We start from the raw sequence: 27,002 nt of genomic DNA, 5'->3' as shown, positions 1-27,002 counted from the left end.
CTGCAGTTTATGGTAGTGTCTGGGATCAGCTCAGTAACTACAGGGAAACATGCCCACTTACATGTTTAGCGGTGTGTCTGGGGGCTCCCAGAAAAAAGAAGCGGTGAAAGCCAGGACTGCTGTGGTGATGGCGGACAAGAAACCCAGGTACCAACTGCTGAAGCGCCGGTGCCTGGATCAGGGCGTTTTATTCGAAGATCCTGAATTTCCAGCCGAGGACTCGTCTCTGTTTTTCAGCCAGAAACCCCAAGTCTCCTTCGAGTGGAAACGACCCCATGTGAGTATTGCATTGGCAGCTCCAGGGATCTGCTGGGGAATGGGCAACAACCACACACACACACATACACACACACACACACACACATAGCCTCACTATATACAGTAATAATAATCTTTGCATTTGGCAGAGCTCCTTTCAAGTTCCCCCCAAAAACGTTTCAAAGGACATTGTGTAAAATGTATTGACTGCATTTTGTAAGGGAAACTCAGCAGCCCATTTGCCCATAGTGATATCCCACAAACAGACATGAAGTGAATGGGCTTGGGATTGTTCCCAGGATAGTAATATACAGCACAGACCTACAGTAATTGCATTGCCAACTCCTTCATAAACAGGGCTGCACCTATCCCAGCCATTGATTCACAGCTGAGCACTGCTCCCCACTCTTACTTAGTATTCCTTGCATTTTGGTGAATTTGATGAAAAACCCATATATTTGTAGCAGGTTCTCATCTTACCTGTGTCACTGCTACCTGTTATGTATCCACGCCGCAACAACTTTTCTCTGTATCATTTATTGCCTTGATAAGCGTTCCCCTTAGTGGGGATTCTAAGGAAATGGAAGTCAGCTGATGCCATCACTCAGAAGTTTCACTTCTCTAAATCCAACTTGTTACATAGAATTACAGAGGTTGGGCAGCACCGAAACAGCCGATTCAGCCAACTAGTCCATGTCAGGGTTTATAATTCCATCTCCATAAATCTCCATCCCCTAATCCCCTCAACCATAAATCCTTTCCTCAATGCCCCTCCCATTCCCTTCTATTCCTTTCTTCCTGAATGCATTAAGTTTCCTCTTAAAGACAATTTATTTTTGTTTCACATCAATCGTCACCTACTGTGGAAAGAAATTCCTCTGAATCTCTCTTTTAGATCAGCTATTGGTTATTTTAAGTCTCCTTGAAATTAAATGACAAATGAAAATAGCCTATTTATTTCTACCTGATCAAATCCTTCCATAATCATAACAGGTCCCTTCTCAAATATTTCATTTCCAGAGAGAAAAACTTCTAATAGATCCAATTTTTCTTTATAGTTTTAACCTTTTGAAAATATAGTGGATCATTGCTGCAGTGTTACAATCTTCAAATCCTTTTTGGTTATTTTTCTGCCTCATGTACAGTCTGTACTGCTCCACAGCACCATTTGTCTCTCAGATATTTTGTCTGAACAAGGACCAAGGACTTGCTGCCCAAGTTGGGACACATTTATCTATTTGTTGTGCGTAATGAGAACACTGTGAGTGTGTGAATTGCATGTGGGTCTTGTCCACTGGGCAGCAGGCTAAAGGTACCCACTTCAAGTCTGTGTACACAGTGAGATCAGTCATTACTCTGTACAAGTTACAGGACCAGAAAGTATGTATCCCCGTTTTACTCAGTGGGAAGGATACCTCACGCTTGCCTTGTGACGTTTACCTGCAAAATATACAGTCCCTACATTTTATAGTAAACACTTTGAGATGTCCTTCTGACACGAAAGTAGTATTATATCTTATTATCACATTGTTCAACTCACTAACTCATGGAGGCATCTCAAACCCCACCCAGTGCAATTGTTGGAATAATTGTTATGCACTTGATAAACAGGTTGGACAAGATAGATAGTATCATGACTGCCAGTGTTGAGTGACTAAGATTTTTGAGGTTTGAGTATCCACCCAATGTATTTCACCTTCAGAGATTTAAAACAAACATTTTTTTATTTTGGTGCTGCATTCAATGCAGCTTTAATTGATAAATAAGTACATTTTCTAGGTTTTCAAAAAAGATTTTAAAAAAAACCCCAATCTATTGCACAAAGGGATATTGAATTTGAAACATTTAGAAAGCGATGACAGGTTTGACATGTGAAATCAGAGAATATCATGCCAATGTTTCCTAAGTCCTGGAGTCCTGTAGCTCAGTGGTTAGAGCACTCGCCTTGCAAGCCAGACATCTGGGTTCAATTCCAGGCAGAGGGCGAAACCTTGGGTAAGTTTCCTTACTCCACACACCTAATAATAATCCCTCTGAAACAAAACAATAATAAATTGGTCATTTTCAATCCACAACTGTTTGTGGGACACTGCTGTGTACAATTGGCTGCCGCCTTTCGCCCACAAATATACAGTCAATTCACTTCACAGCATATCCTGTGAAGCGCTTTGGGACGTCTAGAAGACGTGAAAAGCGCTATATCAAATGCAAGGTTTATTATTGTTATTAATAGTCTTGGGTTATTTCTCAGATATTGCATTTATATAGCACCCCTCACGCAGGGTAGAGTCCCAGACCTTTGTAAATTCTGTGTAAATCTGAGATAAGACCATCATGCATTTACCCTTAAGAGCCCTTATATGATGGAAGCATTTCAGAGTGCTCCAGCAACTATTGAAAAGTGACCTGTTCTTTAGAAGTGTAACACAGAGTGGAATCAAAGTGAATGCTTATGAATGGCTGACAGATTTTAATGTGAATTACTGTATTGGGATATGTAATACATATTTCCCCTCAATAATAATAATCCTTGCATTTGGTGTACCCTTTCACTTTAGGAGGATGTCCCAAAGCGCTTTACAGGATATTTTGTAGAGTATTTTTTGTGTGAACGTGTTTTGCACTCTTACTGGTTCACAGCATTGTGCAAATTACGCTGAGTTTGGAGTTTTTCTCCATGTTAAAACATTGCAAACATTCCAGCAAATATCACTCGGTAATGATAGGAGTGGGAACTTTCCCTCCATTCTCTGTCTAGGAAAGGGAGTGAAGACCTATTGTAGATCCCACCACTACCGTGGCTGTGATTAGCTAGACCAGGAATGAAGGTGGGTTTTTCATGACAACAAAAAATTGCATTTAAATAGCGCCTTTTATGTCAGGATGATGTCCCAATAACAGCTTCACTTTGAAACTGTTGCAATAGGAATTCTCTGCCAAGCGAGTTGATTTTGGGTGAAACTCATACTTGGTCAGTCTGAGAATAAAACTCCTTCAGTGATTTACACTGAAAACTCAATGAAGCTCACTGCCTTTGCTGTGCAGCTATTCAGAACCAGCTGTGAATTGCAAATGTTTGCTAGGTGATGGATCATGTTGAAATAATTCCAGGACCAGTATTGCTGCTTTTCATCAATGAGGGTATTGGGTGGGATAGAATTAGGCATTAAGGCAGTGTTAAAATGTTAACCTCCACCCAGGCTGCATTCTATAGCAGCTGAGTCTCCCAACCAATTAAATACAGAAATAACTTGCATTTTTCTAACACTTTCTCACTTTGAATGACTCAAAAGTATTTCACGAGTAATTATTTTTGAGTGCAGTGACTGTTTCGTAGTGAATATGCACAGCATTGACCTACAAACAACCATTGCCTAGTCTTGGATTGACCAGTTTTATCTGGGGGATTGTTGGCCAGGACACTGGGAGAAACTCCCTTCTCGTTTTGAATACAGTAGTTCCATTAGATCTTTAATGTCCACCTGAACAAGCATTTGGGACCTTGGTTTAAGGTGACGTGAAGGATGACATCTCATATGAAGCAAAGAAATCAGTCTAATTTTCCAGTGTAATGGCTCATTTCCTAACCAACTTCTCTTCAAGGCTAATGAACAATTTGCAAAGATGCAATCCAAACTCAGGATGCTAACTGTGACCAGTTGTTGGGTTGGGAAGCCTGTGAATGGCTTTCATTCATCTTCCTGACATGAAAGGTGTTGACATGAAATTAAATTCCAATGATTATTAATTGTAGGCACCAAATTCCTGCGCCCTTGAAACCCATGTTTTTATATGACAGTGAATGAGGACAAACCAGTATTACAAATCATAGCTTTACATTAAATCAAATTATCCCAATCAGACTCTTGTATGATTCATTTTGTCTGAGAACATTCTCATTGTGGGAGAGAAACAGTGCCAAGAAGATTGACAAAAATGTGCTGCTTCCTGGCACTCTCTTTTTTCCACCCGTTGATTCACTGAGACGACACTGAATATGTACAGTACACAACGAGTGTGCGGTAATTTCAGAGAACAGCTCTGTTGGAAACTATTCCTTTGTTTGCAAAGACTGGAGTTAGATTTCATGTTTGTAGGTGGGTTGCAATCTCAGATTTTCTTTAAACATTGAAATACACCTCTAATTTTCTTCCACGTGCCTAAATCAAGGGGTCGTTACCTAGATTTCTAATAAAATCAGCATTTCCTTTAAAATCCAACATTGTAGGATGCTCTGTGTTTATATCCCCCAAAATTTCCTGTTGTAAGATTTTACTATCAGTAAGTATAGTTATCAAGTTTTTAACTTCTTCAGTTGCTTCTCAAAATCATCTGACTCACAATACTCCTTAATTTCCATACAAACATGAAACTCGCAGTCTGGTTTGGATACTCTTAAACTTGGTGATGGTAACTGCGTGCGTCGGACACCCGGCTGACCAAAAATACAACCACCAGCTCAACACAGAATGAATATCAACTCTGGACTTAGTGGCCAGATTGACTTGTTTCTCACTGGATGCTAGCTTTACTAAATGCAACCACCAGTGGGAGGCCCTCTGTTGCCTCTTTACCAAATGAGCATTGATTTACAGGGGGCTCCTCTGCTCTGACCTATCCCCCTTGGTGGCTGGTGGACACAGTTCATTGAAATGTTTGAGAGCAACTTGAATGAAATAACAGTAACTTACTCTTAAATAGCACCTTCTAAATCGGATGAATGATGAGGAGCACAAGCAGTGAGGAGAGGGAGGAGAGTTTGATGGTGGTGACCAGAAGCACGGTCAAAGAGAGAGGGTTTGGCTTGGAATGCAGGGAGAGAAGGTAAAAGGTGAAATATTTGGGGGAAGAGTTGCAGACTTGCAATCTCAGTGATTATGGCAAGTAGATTGGATTGTTGTGGTGTCCATTCAGAATGAAGAATGATCACCCACAAAATACACACACTTTACGCTATATCCTGTGAAGTGCTTTGAATCGTCTCAAAGAAGTGATAGGCACTATATCAAATACAAATGCAAAGAATATTTTAATGCCAGTCGCTGATAGTGTGACATTGCAGATTGAGACCTGAAAAAACGGGTAACCATTTAGCTAAGTTTACTTTTCCTGTTCTCTTACGTTCGGTGGACAGCTGTTGCTTTATTACAAGATTGGTCTGAATGAAAAAGATCAGTTGACCCATCTGATCTCATCCCTCCAGAACACCTGCCCTACCATTTCCCTTACCACAACATCAAACAGCTTTTTAAATGTGCCCATTGACCTGGCCTTTAGCACCTTTCCTTGCAAACTGTTCCAGTCATTGATAACCCTCTGATTTAAAAAAATCCTTATTTTCTAACATAAAATAAGCAACATCTGATTCAGGACACAAGCTGCCACTGTAAATCCTGAACTTTCTCCACTGGTTGCTCAATCATTTGCAAATATTTGTAGAGAAAAGGGTGTCACATTCTGCCTTGTGGTTTCAGGTGTGGCCAAATACCACTCTCAACGCAAGTTTAAAGGAACTATTACATTGTGTGCTAGTAATACTGCTGCTAAACTATTGTTACACAATGTTGACACATTCCTTCATATTTTCTCCTCCCGAAATCAATCTATCTTGCTGTATAGTTCTATAGCCAGCAGCCACCTTCCAATAAGTTGTCGAAGTAACCATTTTTCTGTGTCTCACCAGTGTCTAATACTGGGTGATTGCAGTACATATAGCCCATAATTTATGTGCGCTGTTCTTACCTTAGTTAGAGTGGGTAACCCACCTCCTTTTTGACAGCATCAGAAGGTTGGAATTCCACTGCTATGTGTTTTGATAGACAGATTAGACAGATTGACATGGCTCATATATGCGTAAGTGTGTTTGTGTTCATATGGACGGGCATGTGCATGTATGTAATTGTAGCTTGCTGTATTCTCCCACGAAACACATCCTCTACTTACTGTAAGTACAACACAATTTACATTTATGTACCACTTTTCACATCGGGAGGATGTCTCAAAGTACTTCACAGCGCTGGATGGGCACCTGAGCTGAAGTGGAAGCTGAGACAAGTGGGGAAAGATTACTGAAAGTGCAGTCAAAGAGGCATGTTTGGCAGGAAAGAGGGGAGCGAGCAAGCAAGCGAATACTGGAATGCTTTGAGATGTGAAAGGTACAATGCCAAATGTAGGGATTATTATTACAGCTGTTTAAAGGCTATAATTTTGACCATTGAAATTAATGTTCTTTTGTAGCATTCCATTCTGTAACAGAAACAGGTAACAAACCAGGACTGTTAAGCGCCTTTGGCTGTCCTCCTGATGTAAAAGGCACCGTATAAGTGTAAATTTGTATTGTACTGTATTGAAACTCTCTCCAGTACAACCCACAGGCTGTGTATCATGGAGCGAGTTGTTCAAACCAGTCATTATATTTTATAATGAATATTTTACGTACTTTATATGGTATTCTGTTTATTTTGACCTAATAAAACACGGCAAAAGGCAGGATGCTGTTTTGAAGGACAAGTTGTAAATCAGAGTGAAAAGCGTCTCAAGCCTTTGCTTTTTCTTGTATGAATAGTTCGGCGGAGTTCTCTCGCTTTTCCGGGGGTAATAATTCCTTCAAAAAAATAAAAAATTATAAATTGGTCCCTTCAATCCACGACTGTTTGTACGACACTGCTGTACGCAATTGGCTGCTGTGTTTCACCTACAAAAATAGTCAATTCACTTTACAGTATATTACGCTTCGAGACGTCTCAAAGACATGATAAGGCGCTATATAAAATGCAAGGGTTATTATTATTGTTTTCAGGCACAAATGATTCCCAGCGTATTTAAATCTGTCTTAAGGCTTTGTTTAATGGCACTGATTTTGACTGAAGTCAGAGTCCAAAAGTCTACAGAATTTTGTAAAATACATTTGCAGCAGCTGAAAAACTGTACAGATATTATAGTATTTGTCAGTACTTGTTCTCCTATCCATTGACATATTGTTCCGTTTTTATTTGCAGGAAATTGTAAATAACCCAGAGTTTATTACTGGTGGAGCTTCAAGGACAGATATCTGCCAGGGAGATTTGGGTAAGTAACATCAGCCCAGTGAAAGGGACTTGACAGGGGTCATTTGCGCTGGTTGCCACAGACAGTGCTGCAATTGGACACAGTGTGCAGATATTCAGCCGCTGTTCAGGAGGGTGGTGGGAAAGAATTAGAGGGAAGCAACTCTTCTGCTGGCGGGTAAGTTCGCCTGTCAAGCAGATAATACAATAGCAATTGATACACATGAGCCTGGGAGAAGGCAATATAAGGGAACAAAATTACAATACACTTTACATTTATATAGAGCCTATGACATTGAGCCAAATGGCCTGTTTTGTTGCTGTATAATGTGTAATTCTGTGTAATCCTAGGATGTTTATGTGAATGGGAGATGTTCTGAGATTCTGTTAATGGGTTATGTGTTTTCAGTGATGTGTGTAAAGGCCTGTTGCTGTGTATTTGCTTGCTCACCAGGTGATTGCTGGTTGCTGGCTGCGGTGGCTTCATTGACTCTGGATCAGAAGCTGTTAGATCGAGTCGTCCCACCAAAGCAGAATTTTCAGGAGAATTATGCTGGCATTTTTCATTTTTGGGTACAGCACAAATTACTCTTGAGTTTATGCAACTACACGTGAAAGACACAGATAGTATTAACATTTTATAGCTTCATTGTAACCACCAATTGTCCTGATATGTCCCGAATCTATAAAAAAACGAGTTTCTATTATTTTAAATTTTTTAATTTTGATACCAGATGCCCACACAGAAAAGAAGGGGAGAAAACAAGCCCTACAGTAACAGGTTCACCTTGCCTAAATACAGCCTGACAAGTGCACTACACAGCTCTTGTATGACATCTGGGATCTGTACTCAAGTGATTTGGCAATTTAGCCCAGCATAGGGCCCCTAATATCATGGTCACCATAACTGTAACTGTTACGATTTAGCCATAATACACTGTAGGTAACAGAACAAAGTGCAGTCTTCACCAAGAGCTGTTAGGTGGTATCATGATGCCCTTGTTTTCTTCCTGTATTTAGAACTGGTGGTGTTTTTTCATACCTTTCAATCTGTGCTATTGAGGTTCTGTCCAAAGGGGAGCCTACAAGATGTTCCAAGAGTGAGGGGGCGAGGGAATTGCAGATTTGAGCTCCCGGGGCGGGGGGAGGGGGGGAGGGGAGCATCCTTAGGGACTGCCCTTCGTTGTCAGCGGGGCCCCTGGTAATCCTGAGATCTGATTTGCTGTAAACATTTTAAGGGACGCTCAGTGTGTTGAAAGGGGCTTTCTGTGTGAACTCTAGAGTGTGAATCACTTTTGTGACTCCTTCATCTTTTTTGAACTTTCCTCATCACATCATTAGTTTTGGCAATACAACGAGTGGGTGGAGGTGGTGGTTGATGATCGGTTACCAACCTTCAGAAATCGCTTGGTCTACCTTCACTCTGCTGAGCAAAATGAGTTCTGGAGTGCCTTGTTGGAAAAGGCCTATGCCAAGTGAGTATGGATATCGTACGCGGGGATTGACTGACAAGTCTTGGAATGTTCTTACTTCACAAGATTACTGGAGAGGTTCAGATGAAGAAGGTCTTTTGGCCTATTTGATCTCATGCTCCCAGAATACCCAGCCTATTGTCTTCCCAGAGGTCTGATCTCAGTGACAGTCACAATGCCTTCCTGGTAACCATTTCCAGTCGTTACTTACCCTCTGGGCAAAGAAATACTTCTTGCTGTTCCTCCTGAAATTGCCCTTAAACTCTTGACCTTCACTAAATTTACCTTGACTGCTCTGATTTTTGACAATCTACATCTGCAGCCCTAGTGATAACACAGTCTTTGCTGTCCACAGACTAAATGGCAACTATGAATCGCTAAAGGGAGGAAATACACTGGAGGCCATGGAGGACTTCACTGGGGGATTGGGAGAGATGTTTGATCTCAATGAGTCATCTTCAGACATGTATGCAACCATTCAGAAGGCACTGCAAAGGCGTTCCATGGTGGGCTGTTCCATTGACGTGAGTAAATATAATCAATAACCCTTGCATTTGATATAGTAGCTATTAATTTAAGAACGTATGAAAGAGATTCAAAGAGTTTTTGATAAAGTGCAGCGACTCTATTTGCAGGGAAACGCAGCAGCAAATTTACGCACAGCGGTGTTCTATAAACAGTCACAAAGTGAAAGACCAATTTTATTTGTGGGATTGTTGACCAGGAAACTGGGAGAAACTCCCTTTTCTATTCTAATAGTGTCACGGGATCCTTAATGTCCATCTGAACAGGTAGACAGGATCTTGGGTTAATGTCTCAACTGAAGGAAGGCACCTTTGACAGTGTAATGCTCCCCTCAGCAGTGTATTGGATGTCAGCTTGGACTGTGAACTCAAAGTCTCAACATTGGACCTAAACCTACAACTTTCTTATTCAGAGATGAAAGCGCTACCAACTAAACCAGATACTAGATTCTTTTTCAAGTGTAAAAGATATTAGAATGTGATGGTCAGACGTTCTTTCCCTGCTCTCCAGATCACTATCCAGGAGTTCTTGCCCACTCCCCCCCCAACCTTCAAAAGCCATCTGAAAACCTTTTTCTTCAACAGCGCTTTCAGACACCTTTTCCCTCTTTTTATTCCTCCTTGCAGGCTCCCAGTCAGCTGTGCTTTGAGTGAAGCATTTTGAGATGACCTCCCAATGTGAACGTTTTATAAATGTAAATTGTTGTGGTTGACGTGGGCACAAAGCAAATTAGCTGCTTGGCCAGAAATGACCTGAGTAATCCTTTGTTGGACGGAGCTTTGTGATGGATGATGAAAGTTCTTTGCAGAAGTAATTTTTTGATTTGTTCTTTTATTTGAAGATTTCAAGCTCTGCTGAAACTGAGGCTCGCACCCCTTCAGGACTGATTAAAGGACACGCATATTCTGTCACTGGGCTCCAGGAGGTATGTTCACCCACAAAACACATAGTCACTACACTTTACGGTATATCCTGTGAAGCACTTTGGGACATCCTCCTGATGTGAAAGGTGCTATACCAAATGTAAGGATTATTGTTATGTTCTCCAGTAATAGTTTATATCTCCTGTCAAATAGCTTTCCATCAAATTGTGATCTGAACCACTGCAGTTAACAAATGACAATGTTCAAAGTGGTGAAATGACCCTTTAATGGACTGAGTGAGTGTAGTTTGCGACATGTTCCACTCGTTCAAGATGCCCTTCCTATTTTACTGTCCTGTCACATGGGAGGGTCCATAGCACATTGATCCTGCATGTGTTACTCTGTGGAGCGACAAATGTTTTTAAACCCCCTCAGTTTAAGAAAGAACTCAACGTGTTTTTAATATTGTCATGTCTAAACTTCTCAAATTTCTTCACAGTAGTTACTGTCAACTCTAGTGACCTAAGGTTTCCAATTCAATGGCCCTAACCTCTGGAACTTGCTCCCTTGGGTCAGCTCTCTGTTAAAACGTATCTCTTCGACCATGTCTATGGTCACCTCCTCCTTTCCCTTTGCTACCGGCATCCATCCCCAACACCATAAAGCCCTCTGAAATGTAACCCAATGTGAATGGCGCGATATAAATGCAAATAATTGTTTTTTCCTGATCAATTTATATATTAAGGACACTGGGAGAAACATCCTTCTCTTTTCTAATCAGGCCATGAGATCTTTAACGTTCACCTGATGATATGAACTGGGGATTGATGTCCTTTACTCAAATTACATTTTCTTTTAAAAGATAAAATACAAGGGGAAGCCAGTGCGGCTGATCCGAGTAAGAAACCCTTGGGGTCAAGTGGAGTGGAATGGAGCATGGAGTGACAAGTAGGTCTACAATAACTTTATGTGATCTGTTAATAAAGAAGCAGTGGAGTCAGGCTATCTGTCACAATCACAGCCCACACAACACGATCTTTGTTGTAATCTCAATCAATATTGAGTTCAATCTCAATCAATAAGTTCCTTCCTTCTCAGTTCCTGTTAATTCTGCAAGCCAAAGCCCTGACAGGTGGAGTGACCCGAGCTGGACAAACGACAGGAAGCCTGTCAGTTACACAAGGAATAGGTACCACACTGTGGATGTCTTCCAACTTGTTTAATTTGTAGTCTCAATCTAACATACAACTACTTCAGTCTACCTGCCCCGACCTCAATCTCCATCAGGACTAACTCTCAGAGTATAAAGGCCTGACCAGAGATTAATACTTGATTGAGATTAATACCTGATTGATTAACTACAGATTAATACCATTGATTAATGCCTGAATCTCACTAAGCCTAAAAGTTGACCCCTGATTTCAAGAACCCAAACAGCTCCCCCTGACTTCTGATTAGTGTTAATGCCAAAATTCATCCAAAAATGCTGCAGGCCACCACCATGGGGAAAAGGCAGAGGTTTTTAAAGGCTTTTTTGAATTATGCCTGAATTTAGGAATTTCCTGTGATTTTATCTGATATTAGATTTTAAGACCAAATGGTCTTTCAGGCTAAGACTAGGTGGAATTTCAAACCGCATCAAGTAATTGCAATACTCTTGACATCAGTGGGTTTAAAACACAAAGAAAGTGAGAAGGAAGCATTCAACCTTATCCTGCCTTACAGCTCTGCTGAATGGAAGATGATCGACACGTCTGAACATCGCACACTGAACATGGTCTCCAAAGACGACGGGGAGTTTTGGTAAAGTGCTAACTGTTAAACAAAAGATATCACCAGCCTTGGTTTTTATATTTAAGAAAAAGTACTGGATAAAGTGGATAGGAAGCATACATGATACGGTCCTACTGCTTAGTGAAATCCCACATGATAAATGTGAGGTAGGGTGGGTTAATGACAACTTGCCCCTCATATAGTGCTTTTCTCATAGAAAAATGTCTCAAACACTTGACAGGGACGGAGTGCGATGAGGAGGGCTGGGGGTGGGGGGTGGGGGAGAGGAGGGAGGTAACCAAAAGCACAGTCAAAAAGATGGGTTTATAGATGGTTTTTGTTAGCAGAGAGGGAGGGAACAAGGTAGAGGGATTTAGGAAGAGAGTTCCAGAGAGCAGGGGCAAAATGGCTGAAAGCTCACCCACCAATTGTGGGTTGGGGGGATGGCAAGGGACATGAAGCAGGCCTTGGTTATCAAAGTGGAGGAACTGGGCTGGTGAAGAGAAATGCAAGAGATCACATAGGTAGGTTTATAGATCTCAGTCCTGTACAACCTTATGTTCCTATATAAGTAAGGGCACATTGAAGAACTTTGTTTTGGCTAACCAAGAGAGTGAACCTGGAGTGTCAGCTCAGTGTGAAGCTTGAACCCACAACTTTCTGATTCAGAGTGCTGCCAACTGAGCCAGGCTGGCACCTGTAAATAGGTCCAGCATCCCTGTCTCCTGAAATTGCCCATTGCAAATCTAAACCCTGCCACCTCTTGTTCTTGTGCCTTGGTATTTTCTCTGTGGAGCAGATCATTTACATGTAGGTGCTTTCTTGTTTCCTCCTATGTTTAGGATGGCCTTTGAAGATTTCTGCAAACATTTTGGCAAACTAGAAGTCTGTAACCTTACCCCAGATTCTTTGTATGGTGACTCGACTCGGAAATGGAACGTGTCGGTTTATGAAGGGAAGTGGCAGAAAGGCTCTACGGCGGGAGGCTGCAGAAACTTCCCAGGTACTTTACAAATAACATATAGTTCACTCTACATATTTCCCTTATGGAAAGAGTTGTGGTTATATTTGTGGAGTTTTAGTAAGTAGGTCACTATAACCATTAGTTCAGTGTTTAATAGCAGCATGTTTTCCCCACAAATACATAGTCAATCTACTTTACAATATATTCTGTGAAGCGCTTTGAGACATCTCGATGACTTGATAAGGCACTATATCAAATGCAACGATTATTATTACTTATACTTGATATAAAGACCCCTATCACGTCATTGAAACATCTTAAAGTGCTTCTCAGGATATACTGTAAAGTGGAGTGACTGCGTATTTTGTAGGTAAACGTGGCAGTCAATTTACATACAGCATTGTCCCACAAACGGCCACAAAGTGAATGACCAATGTTATCTGCGGAATTATTGGCCTGGAACCGGATACTTGAAGAGCAGCTTCTGCTGGCAGTGATGAGACTTTTCTCAGGATTGAAAGCGAAAGATGCAAACAAGGGAAATCTGAGCTCAAATCAGAATGACAGCATATCTGAAAGGGAACTGATCTAGAAAGGATCGTCAATTGTAACAAGTTGTACAATCCTTTCTATACTTAGATTTAGGAACATTGAATGGACCCAGATGAGCATGTCACAAATACACACAGTTACAACATTTTACTGTAAATCCTGTGAAGTGCTTTGAGACGTCTTGAAGGTGTGATAGTACTCTATATAAAATGCAAGGGTTATTATTATTATTCAGATGAGTTAATTTTGGAAAGGAGTTAATCCAATAGCAAAAATGAAGGTGCAGGTTTCTTTTTGAATGGATGTCATGTTGTGATTGTGTTCTATGTGCAGAAACTTTCTGGACAAATCCTCAGTATAAGCTGAGGCTACATGATGCAGATGATGGTAAAAACGACTCTACACTTATGATAGCTATCCTTCAAAAGAACAGACGTAAACTGAGGAAAGAAGGAGTTGATTTGTTAACCATTGGATTTGCTATTTATAAGGTACTGTATATGTTCCCACTGTATTTCCAGTCAACATCAACAACTTGCACTTATATAACGTAATGTGTCAGGCTGATTCAATTGGTAACCCTCTCACCTCTGAGTCAGAAGGTTGTGGGTTCAAACCTCATGTCAGCACTGGAATCCAAATTGCCTGACACTCCAATGCAATACTGGGGATATGCTGAATTGTTGGAGGTGCTGTCCTTTGGATGAGACGTCAAACTGAGATTCTGTCTGCCTGTCCAGGTGGATGTTAAAGATCTCATCATACTATTTGAAAAGAGAAGGGAGTTTATCCCAGTGTTCTGACCAAAGATCGTCTACAATAAAATTGGTGACTATCCTCCTTGGGGTGGAGGGGAGGTAAGTGGGGTCTCCTTAGAGCTGAACTGGCTCTAGGGTGACATGTTTGGCAATGGATTGTCAGAATCGAGTCAACCCTTTATCGTGGTCTCAGTAGTAAGTCCTGATGATGACAGACTGGCTCATCGTCAGGACTTGGAAAGGTAGACCAGTCACTGGGGGCAGGGATGCTTCCCAATTAATAAAAAGACTAAATGATACAATTTATTTTGTAGGCAGAACCTGGTGATGACCATTTGCCAGAAGAATTCTTCCAATTTCATGCTTCGGTAGCTAGAAGTAAGAGCTACATTAATGTAAGAGAAATCTGCCAAAGGTTCCAACTTCCACCTGGAGATTACATCCTTGTTCCAACTACTTTTCAACCTCACCATGAAGCTGATTTTGTCATTCGGATCTTCTCAGAGAAGAAAAATGAATCTCTGTAAGTCACCTGGTGGAAATGACCAGTTTATAATAATAATATAATAATATTTATTTCCTTCAAAAAAAAATTTCTCTCTATAATAAGTAGAATCTCATAATAAAGCAAAGTGGGGAGGAGAAGTGACATTACCGGTCACCAGGTCTTTTTGCGTGAAGGGCCACAGTATAAAGTGGATTAGAATTGTGTGGAATGATTTCACAAGATCACAAGAGAGGTTCAGATGAAGGAGGCCTTTGATCTATTTGATCTCATCCTTCCAGAACACCCACCCTACCATCCTCCCATTACAGCATCAAGCATTTCTTAAATGAATTCAGGATCCTGGACACAATCACCCATCCTGGCAACCTGTTCCTGTTGCTAATTACCCTCTGGTGATAAATATTTACGGATGTCTGTCCTGAAATTGTTCTTTGCAACTTTAAACCCATGTTCTCTTGATAATATGGCTATTGTGGAGTCCTGAAGCTCAGTGGTTAGAGCACTCGCCTTGCAAACGAGACATCTGGGTTCAATTCCAGGCAGGGCGAAACCTTGGTGCTAATCTGTATTGGTTTCCCCATTGACCCTATTGCCTGGAAAGCTTCTCCCTCTCAGCTTTTATTTGCCTGCTGAGTTCTCTTATTGAAATATCTTCCTAACTATAGCCTGTTGACATCAACAACCTTTCCTATAATATAATAATATTACTATATTATAACTATACTAAAATTGACAGTACATGACTTCCAATGAATTCCATTCTTACTGATATATTAATTTCTTTACAGTGAAATGGGGGATAAAATTGGTATGGATCTTCCTGATGTGAGTTATCTTTATTTACTAGCTTCTAAACTTCTACCCTCACTTCAATTTCTGGGAAACCCACGTGGCTCTGATATTAACTTGAATCCAAGTTTCTTACAGGTCTAAGAGTCCCGTAAGAGTGCTTATGGTTCCTGTAGCTCAGTGGTTAGAGCACTTGCCTCGAAAGTGAGAGACCTGGGTTCGATTCCCAGCAGGGCAAAACGTTGGGCAAGTTTCCTTATGCCCCACGCCTTTGTGTACCTAGCAGTAAGTAGGAACTAGTCGATTGGCGAATCGCTTTTCCGGGGGTAATAATTCCTTCCAAATTTAAAAAAATATAATAAATTGGTCACTTCAATCAACGACTGTGTTTGTGGGACACTGCTGCCGTGTTTCACCCACAAAATATACAGTCAATTCACTTTACAGTATATTCTGTGAAGAGTTTTGAGATGTCTCGAAGATAAGGCTCTATATCAAAAGCAAGGATTATCATTATTATTATTAAGAGACCACATCTCATTATGTGTGGGATCCTTGCTGTCAACAAAAAGGCAATTTTCATTTCATTGGTTTGGGCTGGATTTGGACAATGGTCTTTGAGGCGAAAGAGCTGCACATAACTTGCTGTGCCAATTTATTCTGCATGATTGTAAATTGTTAGTTGGTGAAACATTTAGTTGCTTGGACTAAATTTGGATTTTTATCTACGTGATAACATGACCATGCTCCTGCACTCTGCAATATCCAAGCCTCTTGTGTCATTGTTCAATATTAATTCACGTGAGGGGAAGTTATCGAGCCTGTAGTCAGTTTTGGACATTAAGTAAAATGCCTTTGTGAATAGAAATAGACACTTGTGTCTTCTGCTGTTAATGACTGAAATAGAACTTAACCCATTGCAGCCACCTACACCATCCAAACTCAACAGGGAGACAGAAGAGGAAAGGCAATTCCGCAAACTTTTCGAAGATATATCAGGAGAGGTAAGGTGTTTTGTCTAACAGTCTGGGAGTGGAGAATGAATCCGTATTGAGATATAAGATGGCGATACACATCTTGTTACTAAATCTAGCAAGTTTCGCAATCTGGATCGGCATGTTATAATTGGATCCCACTGTATATGCGAACTTACACACAAGTTTGTTTGAGTTACATTGTTGAGCCACAGTTGTCAACCATGCACATGTAAACAACAGTACTTTTGCTGGTATCTCACCATCCCTCATCCAACTACTGCATAGGAGAACTGTACAGTTAAATTGACATACAGTGAATTGGAGTGAGGATAAACAGTTTTGGACTGAGGTCACCAAGACGAGTTTTCCCTGGAATCCTGGCTGACAATCTTTCAGATAATTTTCAGATCATTCACCTCTTGACAGTTGGTGGGAAATAGCTGTGCACAATCACTACACTTGTCACTATTTACTGTAAAGAACTGTCAACATTAGATCAGATGCAATAAATATTATTTATAAAGAATCTTGTTAGATATTGCTGCATGTTAGACTCTGTGAAAAGTGAATCCTTTTTCAGGGCAGACTGCAGTTGTGTGGCCAAACTAATCCTTCATCCTTTCTATGTACCACTTTCAGGACCTGGAAATTGACGCATATGAACTGCAGAAGATTTTAAGCACTGTGTTTGCAGCACGTAAGTTAAATTGATTGCCTCACATGTTGCCCGTTGCTGACAGACACTAAGACTGTTTACGTGAAACATTGGAGTAAATTTTACGATTGAGAGAGGATGGAGCTTACTCACAAAGTACTGCCACTCCACAGGGATATAAGTTCTATTATTTCTGTTGTTGTTTAGCCTGCAGCCCTTTTCTCTCCTGCAGCAAACTGAATGGATGATCAGTCCTATTTTGCCAATCTCCACTGGATACAAGGATCCAGGCTAGTTGACTTTAAGATCTGAGAGTAAAATGGCCACAAATAATTGCCATGTTAAGAACGAGGGACTGAACGGTGCAGTGGGTGAGAGCGCTACCTAAGGGGCCTGGGTTTGAAACCAACTTAGACTGATAGGATGAAAGTAAGAGTCGTCTGTGAAATAGGCTTGGACGCTCACAGTTTAGTGAACACACATAATGAAAACTGGCCCTAACTTAGTGCTGATGACAATCTTGCACAGAGAGGCTATGGGAACAGTGGTGTCACACACTGGTGCAGCAGACTGTCCTTCACTGAGATTAGGGTTAAAATCTTTGTGGTGGGTACTTGATTGTCCAATTGTGTGACCACTGATCTTGGAGCTTGTTTGATACAGTCTGATTCCATCAGTGGAGTCCTGTAGCTCAGTGGTTAGAGCACTCGCTTTGCAAGCGAGAGACCTGAGTTCAATTCCAGGCAGAGGGCGAAACCTTGGGCATGTTTCCTTACTCCACACACATAATAATGTCCCTCCAAAACAAAACAATAATAAATTGGTCATTTTCAATCTACGACTGTTTGTGGGACATTGCTGTGCGCAATTGGCTGCCGCGTTCGCCCACAAATATACAGTCAATTCACTTTACAGTGTGTTCTGTGAAGCGCTTTGGGACGTCCTCCTGACGTGAAAAGCGCTATATCAAATGCAAGGATTATTATTATTATTCTCTAACATGAGTATACTTACTGCCTATGAGCAGCTCATAAAAATACATGAATTTCTGTTTCTCCAACCTTCTTACCTCACATTTTGTGGCTGGAGAGGCTTTATAGGCTAGGACGAGGTGGAATTTCTGGCCTTTGCTTTACTAACAAAAGGTATTTGTTTTTCAGAAAAGGAGCTGGCGACTGACCAGTTTGACATTGAGACGTGCCGAAGTATTGTGTCTCTGTACGCTGTATCCTATTCTCTGTATTTGCTCACATACTTGTTCAGTGATTCAGATTTCCACATCTGTGCATTTAAAAGGAGCCCATACATACCTCATATGGAACACTTAAAACAAGTGTTGAGCATTTTAACAAAAATCATATACTTAGGGAGCACTGGTTCATTTGAAAAAATTCTGTTTAGTATTCATTGGTTTAAATGTGTATGTAAAACTATCCATGAAATCTACAGAGAATACACTAAGTGATCCAGTAATAATACAACTTGTTAGAAAACAGGGCTGCAAAAACTGGCTCTCATTGTTAAAGAATGACATTGTACGGATGAGAGGAGACAGATACACAGACAGACAGACAAAAAATAGATGGGTGGATGGACATGTGTGGGTGTATCCCTGCGCAGAACTCCACCTCATCCTAAAGTCCACTGCCAGCATGTAGCATACTTAAAGTACTTTTCCAAACCCTTTGCTTGTTTGATTTCTAGTGAGACAAACTACTTGGTAAAAGCAGTAAATGTAGCCATTCGGCAAATAACACAAGTAAAATTCCTGCAGGGGAGAGGTTCTACTTGGATTTAGATGGACATGGTGTTCTCAGCATTTCAGAGTACCCAGAATTTGGCAAATTGTTGAATTCAGTCTTAACTTTGAAGCCGGTTTTCTTTTGTTCTTAAAAATAACTTACTGAGACCCAGCTTCGCAATTAAAGCTGCGTTTGAAGAATTTGCCAAATTCCAGACACTCTAAAATGCTACATAAAGCAAATCCAGACCCAAGTGTAATCTCTACCCAAGACTCTAAAGCAGAAAATATAAAACTAACCATTTAATAACTTAGCTCTGGCACTGTTACCAACAATTTTTAGAAGGCCTTTGAAAAGGTACCAAAATAAGAGGTTCATGGTTAAAATCAGGAGGGGTATAAAAGGAGGCTGGCGAGTGGGGGGAATTTGGAGGAAAGAGGCTTATACAGAGTATAAACACTGGGATGGACTGTTCCAGTGTGGTAGATCTATGTAATAGAAACCCCTCTATGGTAGGCAAACCATATCTGGAGAAGCTTGCCATCTCCAGGTAAACCAATAGCCCAGTAGCGTCATGTATTCACATTCATGTATGAACTAACAAACACATTGTATTAGAGTGATCTGAAGGATAAGAAACTGTGCTGTCTTCTTTGACTGCATCTGAAACACAGAAAGATGAAAGAAGGATGCTCGGATTTGAAGAGTTTAAGTACCTCTGGACCAGGATGAAGATGTGGAAGGTTTGTGAGCAGATGGTCTGAAGCCTGGCTTGTACTCCAGCATTTCCTATTTCCCAGCCATCCTGACCTTTAGTCATCTTGTCCTTGATCTTGCAAACTCTCCCTAAAGCCACAGCCCTAACGGTGGTCCTAGCTGGACAAGCAGTGGGCAGCTTACCAGACAGTAATATCAATGGCAAGCTATGTGGTTTTAGCTGGTTGAACTCTAGCATTACCCTATGTGCACTCTGGGGTCCCCAAGCCTTGACTCTTGCCAATATTTTCCAGGATTAGGTAAGCAGGATGCATCTCTCCAGGGAGAGAGTGCGCATTCCAATAAAAGGAAATTTCCATTTGTACATGACATATGTGAAACTCTTGGTTTGATTTGAATACTCTTAAGCATGGTGATGGGTTTTCAATTATGTCAGATACCTGGCTGATGAAGGAGAAATCACTTTCTGTTTTGCAGACTGCTTTCCTGAAGTGTGATAATGACAACTCTGGCACGATATCCTCTTACGAGCTTCGTTCAGCCATCGAAGAAGCAGGTAATAAACCGAGCAAACCAGCCTCGAGCCTGACACTCACAAAGGCACTCTTATTTTGCAAAGCGTATCTCTTTTTGCTGCCATCATCTTTGCTCCACGTCCCTCGGCTCCCACCTCCAGCTCAGATGCCCAGCCAGCAGGGTCGAGTGCTTTGAGACGTCCTCCCTACCTCAAGGCACTGTATAAATGTCAATTATATTGTAAATAAATCCTCAGTTCCCCCCACCCACCTCTCCATTGTCTCTCTTGGAGGAAAGACACAGTAAAAAGAGGCAAACAAAAAACCCACAGTCCAAACAGAAGGCAGAAGTTTTAATTCCTAATCACAATTAATTGCATAATATTCACATATTATATTATTATTATTATGATTATAATATTCAATCCCCAAGAAGTACAAATACTGTATGGAAATGATATTAAATAACGAAGAATTATAAAATAATACAAAGAAAGGACTTTTTTGACCTTAAGCCGGTAGCTTTGGTGGAATATGTTTGTCGGTAAACGTCGAATAATAATGCTGATTTAGAAACGCTGAAAATGTGGTGTTTCTGAAACGATCCAATGTGGTAATTAGAAACAGGAGAATTTCAGTCAGTTATTATTGGCCGGTTTTCAGCCTGAATCCCTTGCTCCCGTGAGCTGAGAATTTGTTGAACTCTCTCCACAGTTCAGTGTATTGTTCAGAGACATTTGCGACCTAACCTCTTGATACTTTGATTTGTCCAATTATCTCCTTCTCACTGCAGATGCCTTTCACTGCACTGAATTCCTGGTGCTAATGAGAATCCTGTTTGTTCCTGCTTTCCAGGATTTCAAGTTAACAACCAACTAATACAGTTGCTAGTCCTGCGATACGCCAACGATTATATGGAGATTTACTTTGATAACTTCATCCGATGCCTCGTGCGTCTGGAGACGTCATTCAGTAAGTAGAACCAGTTAAACAACAGCAACAACTTGCATTTATCTATCACCCTTCAACGTGATATAATGTCGCAAAGTACTGGATTTGATGGTTTGCTAATGTGATACTGTATACTGTCATCTCTACTGTGTTTGTTGGCAACCTCCTGTTTATCTGTAATCCCTCGGAGGGTGTTGAAAGTTAGAGTTTAGGGAAATTTGTGATCAAACAGAATCCACTATTTAATTAGTAGATCATGTTCAATGGTGTCTAATGTGTGTCTAATGTGTATTTCTTAGCTATGACGGGACTCTGAGGTTTCTTTTTTGGTCAGCGAGTGTGTCTGATACACTCTTGAAGAAACCCATCAACATGTTTAAAATTTTAAATGCTCATAGTCTAAGCTGACACTCCGGTGTGGTCCTTCAGATGAGATGGTAAACCGAGGTCCCATCTACCCTTTAAAGATATTTGAAAAGAGAAGGGATTTTCTCCCTGTGTCCTGGCCAACAATCCCCCAGATAAAAATGGTCATTCACTTCATGGCTATTTGTGGAACATTGCTCTGTGTAATGGACTGCTGCATTTGCCAAGAAATACACAGTCTATACAATATATCCTGTGAAGTGCTTTGAGACGTCCTTCTGACGTGGAAGGTGCTATACCAAATGTAAGATTATTATCAAGAATATTATTATATGTCACTCATTCCCTTGTCCCACATGTGTGTACGTTAATTTCTAACAAAGCCTTGATTCTCCTTACAAAGAAAAATGCTTTCAGATAACTGCAAGAAACTCTGACAACTGATGTTGATTGTTGACCTAATGTTACACTGTTAAACTGAAACAATGAATACTGAAAGAACCAGCTTTATTTCTGGTTCAATATATAACTTACAAAACACTGCTAAACACATACGAAATACGCATTCTCAAGCTCCCGTCCAAAAATATACAGCACCTTTAATGTGGTTGTATAAATATATGTATAATATCATCTAATTCATCTAACCAATTCCTTCCTTTTTAAGTTGAAAACATTAAGATGTTCTAAGTACAGTTTAAGGATTGAGATATCCTGAGCAATATGTGTGGGTCTGTTCTGAGATATTTACATTCTCTTTACAAACAGGATCATTCATGAATTTTGATACCAAAAAGACTGGTGAAATATCCATAAATATGTTGCAGGTAAAAAAAAATACATTCTAATCTTTTTTTCAATAACGTGGAATATACATGCGATTGCCCTGATGCCTGTACATAGGGCCTGTACCCTCACTCCTGTACGTACAGCCCATGCCCTCATTTCCATACCTACAGTTCTCACCCTCAGCCTGTATGTACAATGATATCCCCCCTGGCCGTACTTGTCACCTACACCCCTCTCACTTATAATGACATCCTTCTGCTCACACGTTGACATATGGAGCTACTGCACCAGTGTCAATGCCTGCATTTTCTACACCTATGCATGGCCTTCCTGAGTGTGAATTAGTGAAGATTTTCCCTTTCATTTGATGCTGTCACTGCACACAACACCAGACTAAAGGGAAATTCCGCACTCTTGCCACCAGCAGAGACTGGAGACTTTCTGATCATTCCACATATAACCCCTGTTCATTTTTTTCCTTTTAAACAGTGGCTCCTCCTGACTATGAACATCTGAAGATCTATTGTGAATTCTGTGACAAGCTATATCGATTGAGGCAGAAACATGGGCTATTATAGAGAACAGAAATGTGGTGCTATTCTTTGTACTTTTTCCCTTTTTCTTAAAATGTACTCGGTGTATCTAATTTGCACTTGTTAGAAATGTTCTGGAGAAAGCATCTATTTCCATTAATGTTGCTTTAATATTTGTAATAAGATTTGAGTTAGGATTTTGCTGCAGGGGGAAACGTCCCTCCTTTCGGAGTTCAATAGTCACAAATGTTTCCGAATGGGATGTGAAGAGAGAGATTAGATTTTGTTTTTCCTCACAGAGCAGTGGAGGTGTGAAACATATTCCCAATAAAGTGTTGCATTGGTTAACTCCTTAAGAAAAACTGGATCAGTAACTGCTTCCAAACAGTATTTGAGGATACAGAGAAATTGTAGAGTGAGATGAACAAATATGCTACAAATACAATGCACTTCTGAGGAATGGGAATGGAATAATTTCTGTTGAAGGAAAGATATTAGGTTTGAACAGTGGCAATGTGGAGGTGGATGATGATTTGAAAATGTTGCCTGTGGGATCATGGAATATCTGCTGAATTTAATCCCATAAATGGTGTGATTTCCATGATAATAAAATAACTTTATATAGCATAATTCATGTGGGTAGCGTTTTGTGGTGCTTAAGAGTGGAGGAGCCTGGCACCCAGCTGGAGAGAGGGGAGGTGACCGTAGACACAGTTGAGCAGAAATGTTCCCGAGTGGGATGTGAAGAGAGAGATTTTGTCTTCAGTTGTTATCTGAAGACCGGCAAAGAAGGGAGAAGGCGGATTGATTGAGACAGGGTAAATTTTGTTCAGTTGTGGAAGGAGTTGGCTTTTTGGGCTGACTGACCTTTTCGAGTGTCATGCTTTCTTATGTTTGGAATATAGAACTGGTTGCATCTCTTCAAGACACTATACTATGTGAATGGTACTATATAAATGGAAATTGTTGTTGTATAAATTGACAGAACAATACAACTGTATTTACTGTGAATGGTGTTTTATGATGCATTGTACTAAATGTACAGGGAGGTATTTTTTAAACCACTAACTGCCCTTTTAATTATAAGTATTGTTTTGTTAAATACTTTTTAGAAAATCTAAATATAGGTGCCACATTTAAAGCGACTGAGCCTTCCTGCTGTCAATTATACTACAAATTTACTTGGTGCATCTAATTTGCTAATTTGTGGTTCTTCTTCCAGTCGAAATGTTTAGTGGAAATCATCCATTCACGTCTTGGCAGAGGTGATTCACACTAATACTCTTTCATTGTTTGGCGTCTATTTTTTTGTTCAGCCGGAAAACCATTATCATGTTCAAAGAGTCACCAGATCAACCCACTGGAAGCTCCGCAAATGTGTGGTTTCAGTTTGTCTGGGTCTTAAGTAATTAGAAGCAGAAAGCAATACAATCCTGAGAAGAAATACTGTAAAGGGATTCAGGTAAAATGGAGCCTAAAGATCACAAGATTGGTTTTGAGGAAGAAGATCCATTTAAATTCATTCTTCCAGAATACCCACCCAATTATCTTCCCACCACAGGATCAAGACAAATACCATCTAAGAATCAGACCACTTTTGATCAAGTAGCCTGTGCTCAAATAGTACAAAAGGTTAAGTGATAAAGTTATAGTTTGCAACAGTGATAACAAAGCTTCAACCTGCAAAACCATACACTTCTTTTTTTTGGAAAACAAGATTGCATTACCCAATTGAATAGGAGTGTGCAGTTATAATGGGATATCTATATGACTGACTGGCATGTTGTAAATTAGCAGAGATGTATTTGAAATGCTGCAGTTATTAAGTAATTGGTCAACTGTTACAGCGACAGCCAACAATATACTTCAGTATTTGCTATCCCAACACCATCAACAGCACAATGGGCAGATCAACTCTACTGTGCCACAACTGGCTGGTTTCAGCCTAAATCAATTGATACACATATATATATATATATAATATAAAAATATAGTTTTATTACTTTTAACAATGAGTGAATTGGCACAAAACATTTATTTCAAGCAATTTTGCTACGTTATCACCCTCATGAGATCCCTCATTACTGGTTAATCTGATCCACACTTTGCACAAGAAGATTCTATCCCACTTTCTTATTAGTGTTTGCTTCATTATTTTGGTACAAGATTCTTCTGTACTCTCCAGTGTTAGCATTGCACAATGTGAAACAGTTTGAACAAAAATGCAAGTGTATTCTCATATGTTTCTAAGAGCTGAATGACCTTGATATGATTTCAGTAAATGTTCTAAATATTCTGTATTTTACTTATTGTTTGTATTTTGTTTAAGGCTTTTACATCAAAGTGAATTTATATTGGTATTATGGAGAAAATTATAATAAATCGATTTCTACACACACTAGAGCTTAGTTATTTCAATCACAGCAATTGCCAGTGTTTCACAACTGATCAAACCTAATGGCATATTGGGAAAAATTCTCTTCAAGGAGGTATGAATTTTGTGCTTATGAAGAATAAAGAGGTAGAAACAAGGTTATAAGTTTAATTTTTATTTAAGATAGTTTCTCATAACAGAGGCTGGAAATGTATTTCCAGCTAAAAGATTATACTTGCCATTTGTGTATCAAAGTATGATTTAAAAAATCTCTATAGAGCATGATTTATACATTTCTAAACATTACAGAATTAAAATGGAGATTCAAGGATGCCCCAATGCTCTGAATTTGTATTTGGTTCACTCAAGACAATAAAAGACCAGTAAACCAATCTTCTATTGGTACGGATTGCAAAATAAGGAAACGCGTTGAGCAAGCTAAATATTTTGCTTCGATAAAGGACTGATTCATTGTTCACTGCTTACTTCTTGTCCCTACTGTATGCCTAGTGTACACTTTACACCAATGAGATTCTTGTTTTCTCAGTGGAAGAAAACCTGTTCAGTAGCTTGAACTTATTTGCCCAAATAAATGGGAGCAAATTATTTGAGACCAAGCAACAGCAAGAACACCTGAAACCAACACAAACAGCAGCATCTCCAGCCTGTACCACTCCTGCGTAAAGCAACAATGTATTCGATGTATTCAATGGTCAAGTTCAATCAATGAGGAAGACCATACCTGCAGTAGCGAATATAACATTCTTCCCCCATCATTGAACTTTAACATAAAAACGTATCCAGAGTACAAAAACTAATGGTGAGCTCGAGAGCCACGTACACTAATTACCTTTTGCTATAAGGTCAGGACAGTTGTGCTTAAAGACCTGAGTACTTCAGAAACACATGAAGTGCCTGCTTTACGAAGAATGTTCATCCTTCCCCCAGAAAGTCCCATCCTTCAAAGTGTAAATAAACAGTGGAGGGTCTATTTTTGGACAGCCCACCCCCTTTGCCAAAAACTGGATTCCCTCCAAATGGTGAGATGGTGGCCTGGCCGAGGGGAAGTGCCATCTAATTTGAGCCTCAGCATCTTGTTTAATAGATCCATAGTATTCAATTTGCATTGTGTCATGTGTGAAAGGTATTGAGGCACAGCACCAGGACTCTTGTTAATGTAGTAGACCAGTGTAAATGAATGGATATTTTCAAAATATGGCTGTGCATTCTTTCCTTCAAATGTGTCTTTCACCTACAGGCATTGTGAGTCTTTCTTCTCCACATCTTACTCTTGACTTTGTTTCCTCCTTTCTAAGTGTGAACTGTTGCCTTGATTGAGTGAACTCAGCAGATTAGCAATTAAGTCTGGAGTCTTTGCCATATAATGCGAAGCAGCAACTCATGGTCCTGTTGTGCTTTGAAATTGGAGTCTGTTTGTATCCATTGTATATAGGGAGGATCTCAGGCTCTCTGGAGAGGCTGCTCCGTTCTGTAAAGGACGTACTGTTCACTTGTTAAAGCAACAGTATGTGTTTGTGTGTGTGAGAAGGGGGTGTCATTACTTCTCCAAGTAAACTCTGGCATTCTTAGTATGCTTGCCTTCCATTTAAATATAGATCAAGCAAGTCTTGCTGCTGAGTTGGTGTTCTCTGATGTCGTATGCTACATTCTAACAGAATTTTTTAAAAAAATTGTAGTGATTCATTATAAATCTTCGAATGTAGTTTGTATTTGGAAATTGTAAAAGGGCAGGAATTTCAAACACTGGGTGCTAATATCACAAAGGCTGCGATCTTCTGATGACTACTTTTGCCGAGGGCCATCGGGCATTACTCACTCTTTGGTGTGCAGCAGGAATTTTATACTTTCAAGACG

General features: G+C 40.1%; 1 protein-coding gene and 1 non-coding gene across 2 annotated transcripts; both read left to right on the top strand.

The window, feature by feature from the left end:
* capn9 (calpain 9) lies at positions 1 to 25,145 on the top strand. The gene is made up of 20 exons (XM_007894474.2): positions 1 to 277; positions 7,257 to 7,326; positions 7,759 to 7,877; positions 8,646 to 8,779; positions 9,132 to 9,300; positions 10,143 to 10,226; positions 11,027 to 11,112; positions 11,890 to 11,967; positions 12,780 to 12,940; positions 13,787 to 13,944; positions 14,526 to 14,734; positions 15,508 to 15,544; positions 16,432 to 16,512; positions 17,125 to 17,182; positions 18,301 to 18,365; positions 19,557 to 19,625; positions 20,077 to 20,155; positions 20,970 to 21,086; positions 22,200 to 22,258; positions 22,710 to 25,145. Exons 1-20 carry the CDS (start codon positions 50 to 52, stop codon positions 22,734 to 22,736), a joined length of 2,088 nt encoding a protein of 695 aa, XP_007892665.1. The 5' UTR covers positions 1 to 49; the 3' UTR covers positions 22,737 to 25,145.
* On the top strand, positions 15,667 to 15,746 carry trnas-cga. The gene has a single exon. It is a non-coding gene; the product is annotated as a tRNA-Ser (tRNA).
* Positions 25,146 to 27,002: the final 1,857 nt, after the last annotated feature.

Source organism: Callorhinchus milii, unplaced genomic scaffold (genome assembly GCF_018977255.1).
Source record: "Callorhinchus milii isolate IMCB2004 unplaced genomic scaffold, IMCB_Cmil_1.0 Scaffold3, whole genome shotgun sequence".
Classification (NCBI taxonomy): Eukaryota; Metazoa; Chordata; class Chondrichthyes; order Chimaeriformes; family Callorhinchidae; genus Callorhinchus; species Callorhinchus milii.
This window is presented reverse-complemented; position numbering and strand designations above follow the sequence as displayed.

Coding starts and splice junctions, on each gene's coding strand:
- capn9 (XM_007894474.2), top strand. CDS start 50: ATGCCCACTTACATGTTTAGCGGTGTGTCTGGGGGCTCCCAGAAAAAA. Junction 12,941..13,786: donor AGGCTGCAGAAACTTCCCAG/GTACTTTACAAA, acceptor TTCTATGTGCAG/AAACTTTCTGGACAAATCCT. Junction 13,945..14,525: donor TTGGATTTGCTATTTATAAG/GTACTGTATATG, acceptor TTTATTTTGTAG/GCAGAACCTGGTGATGACCA.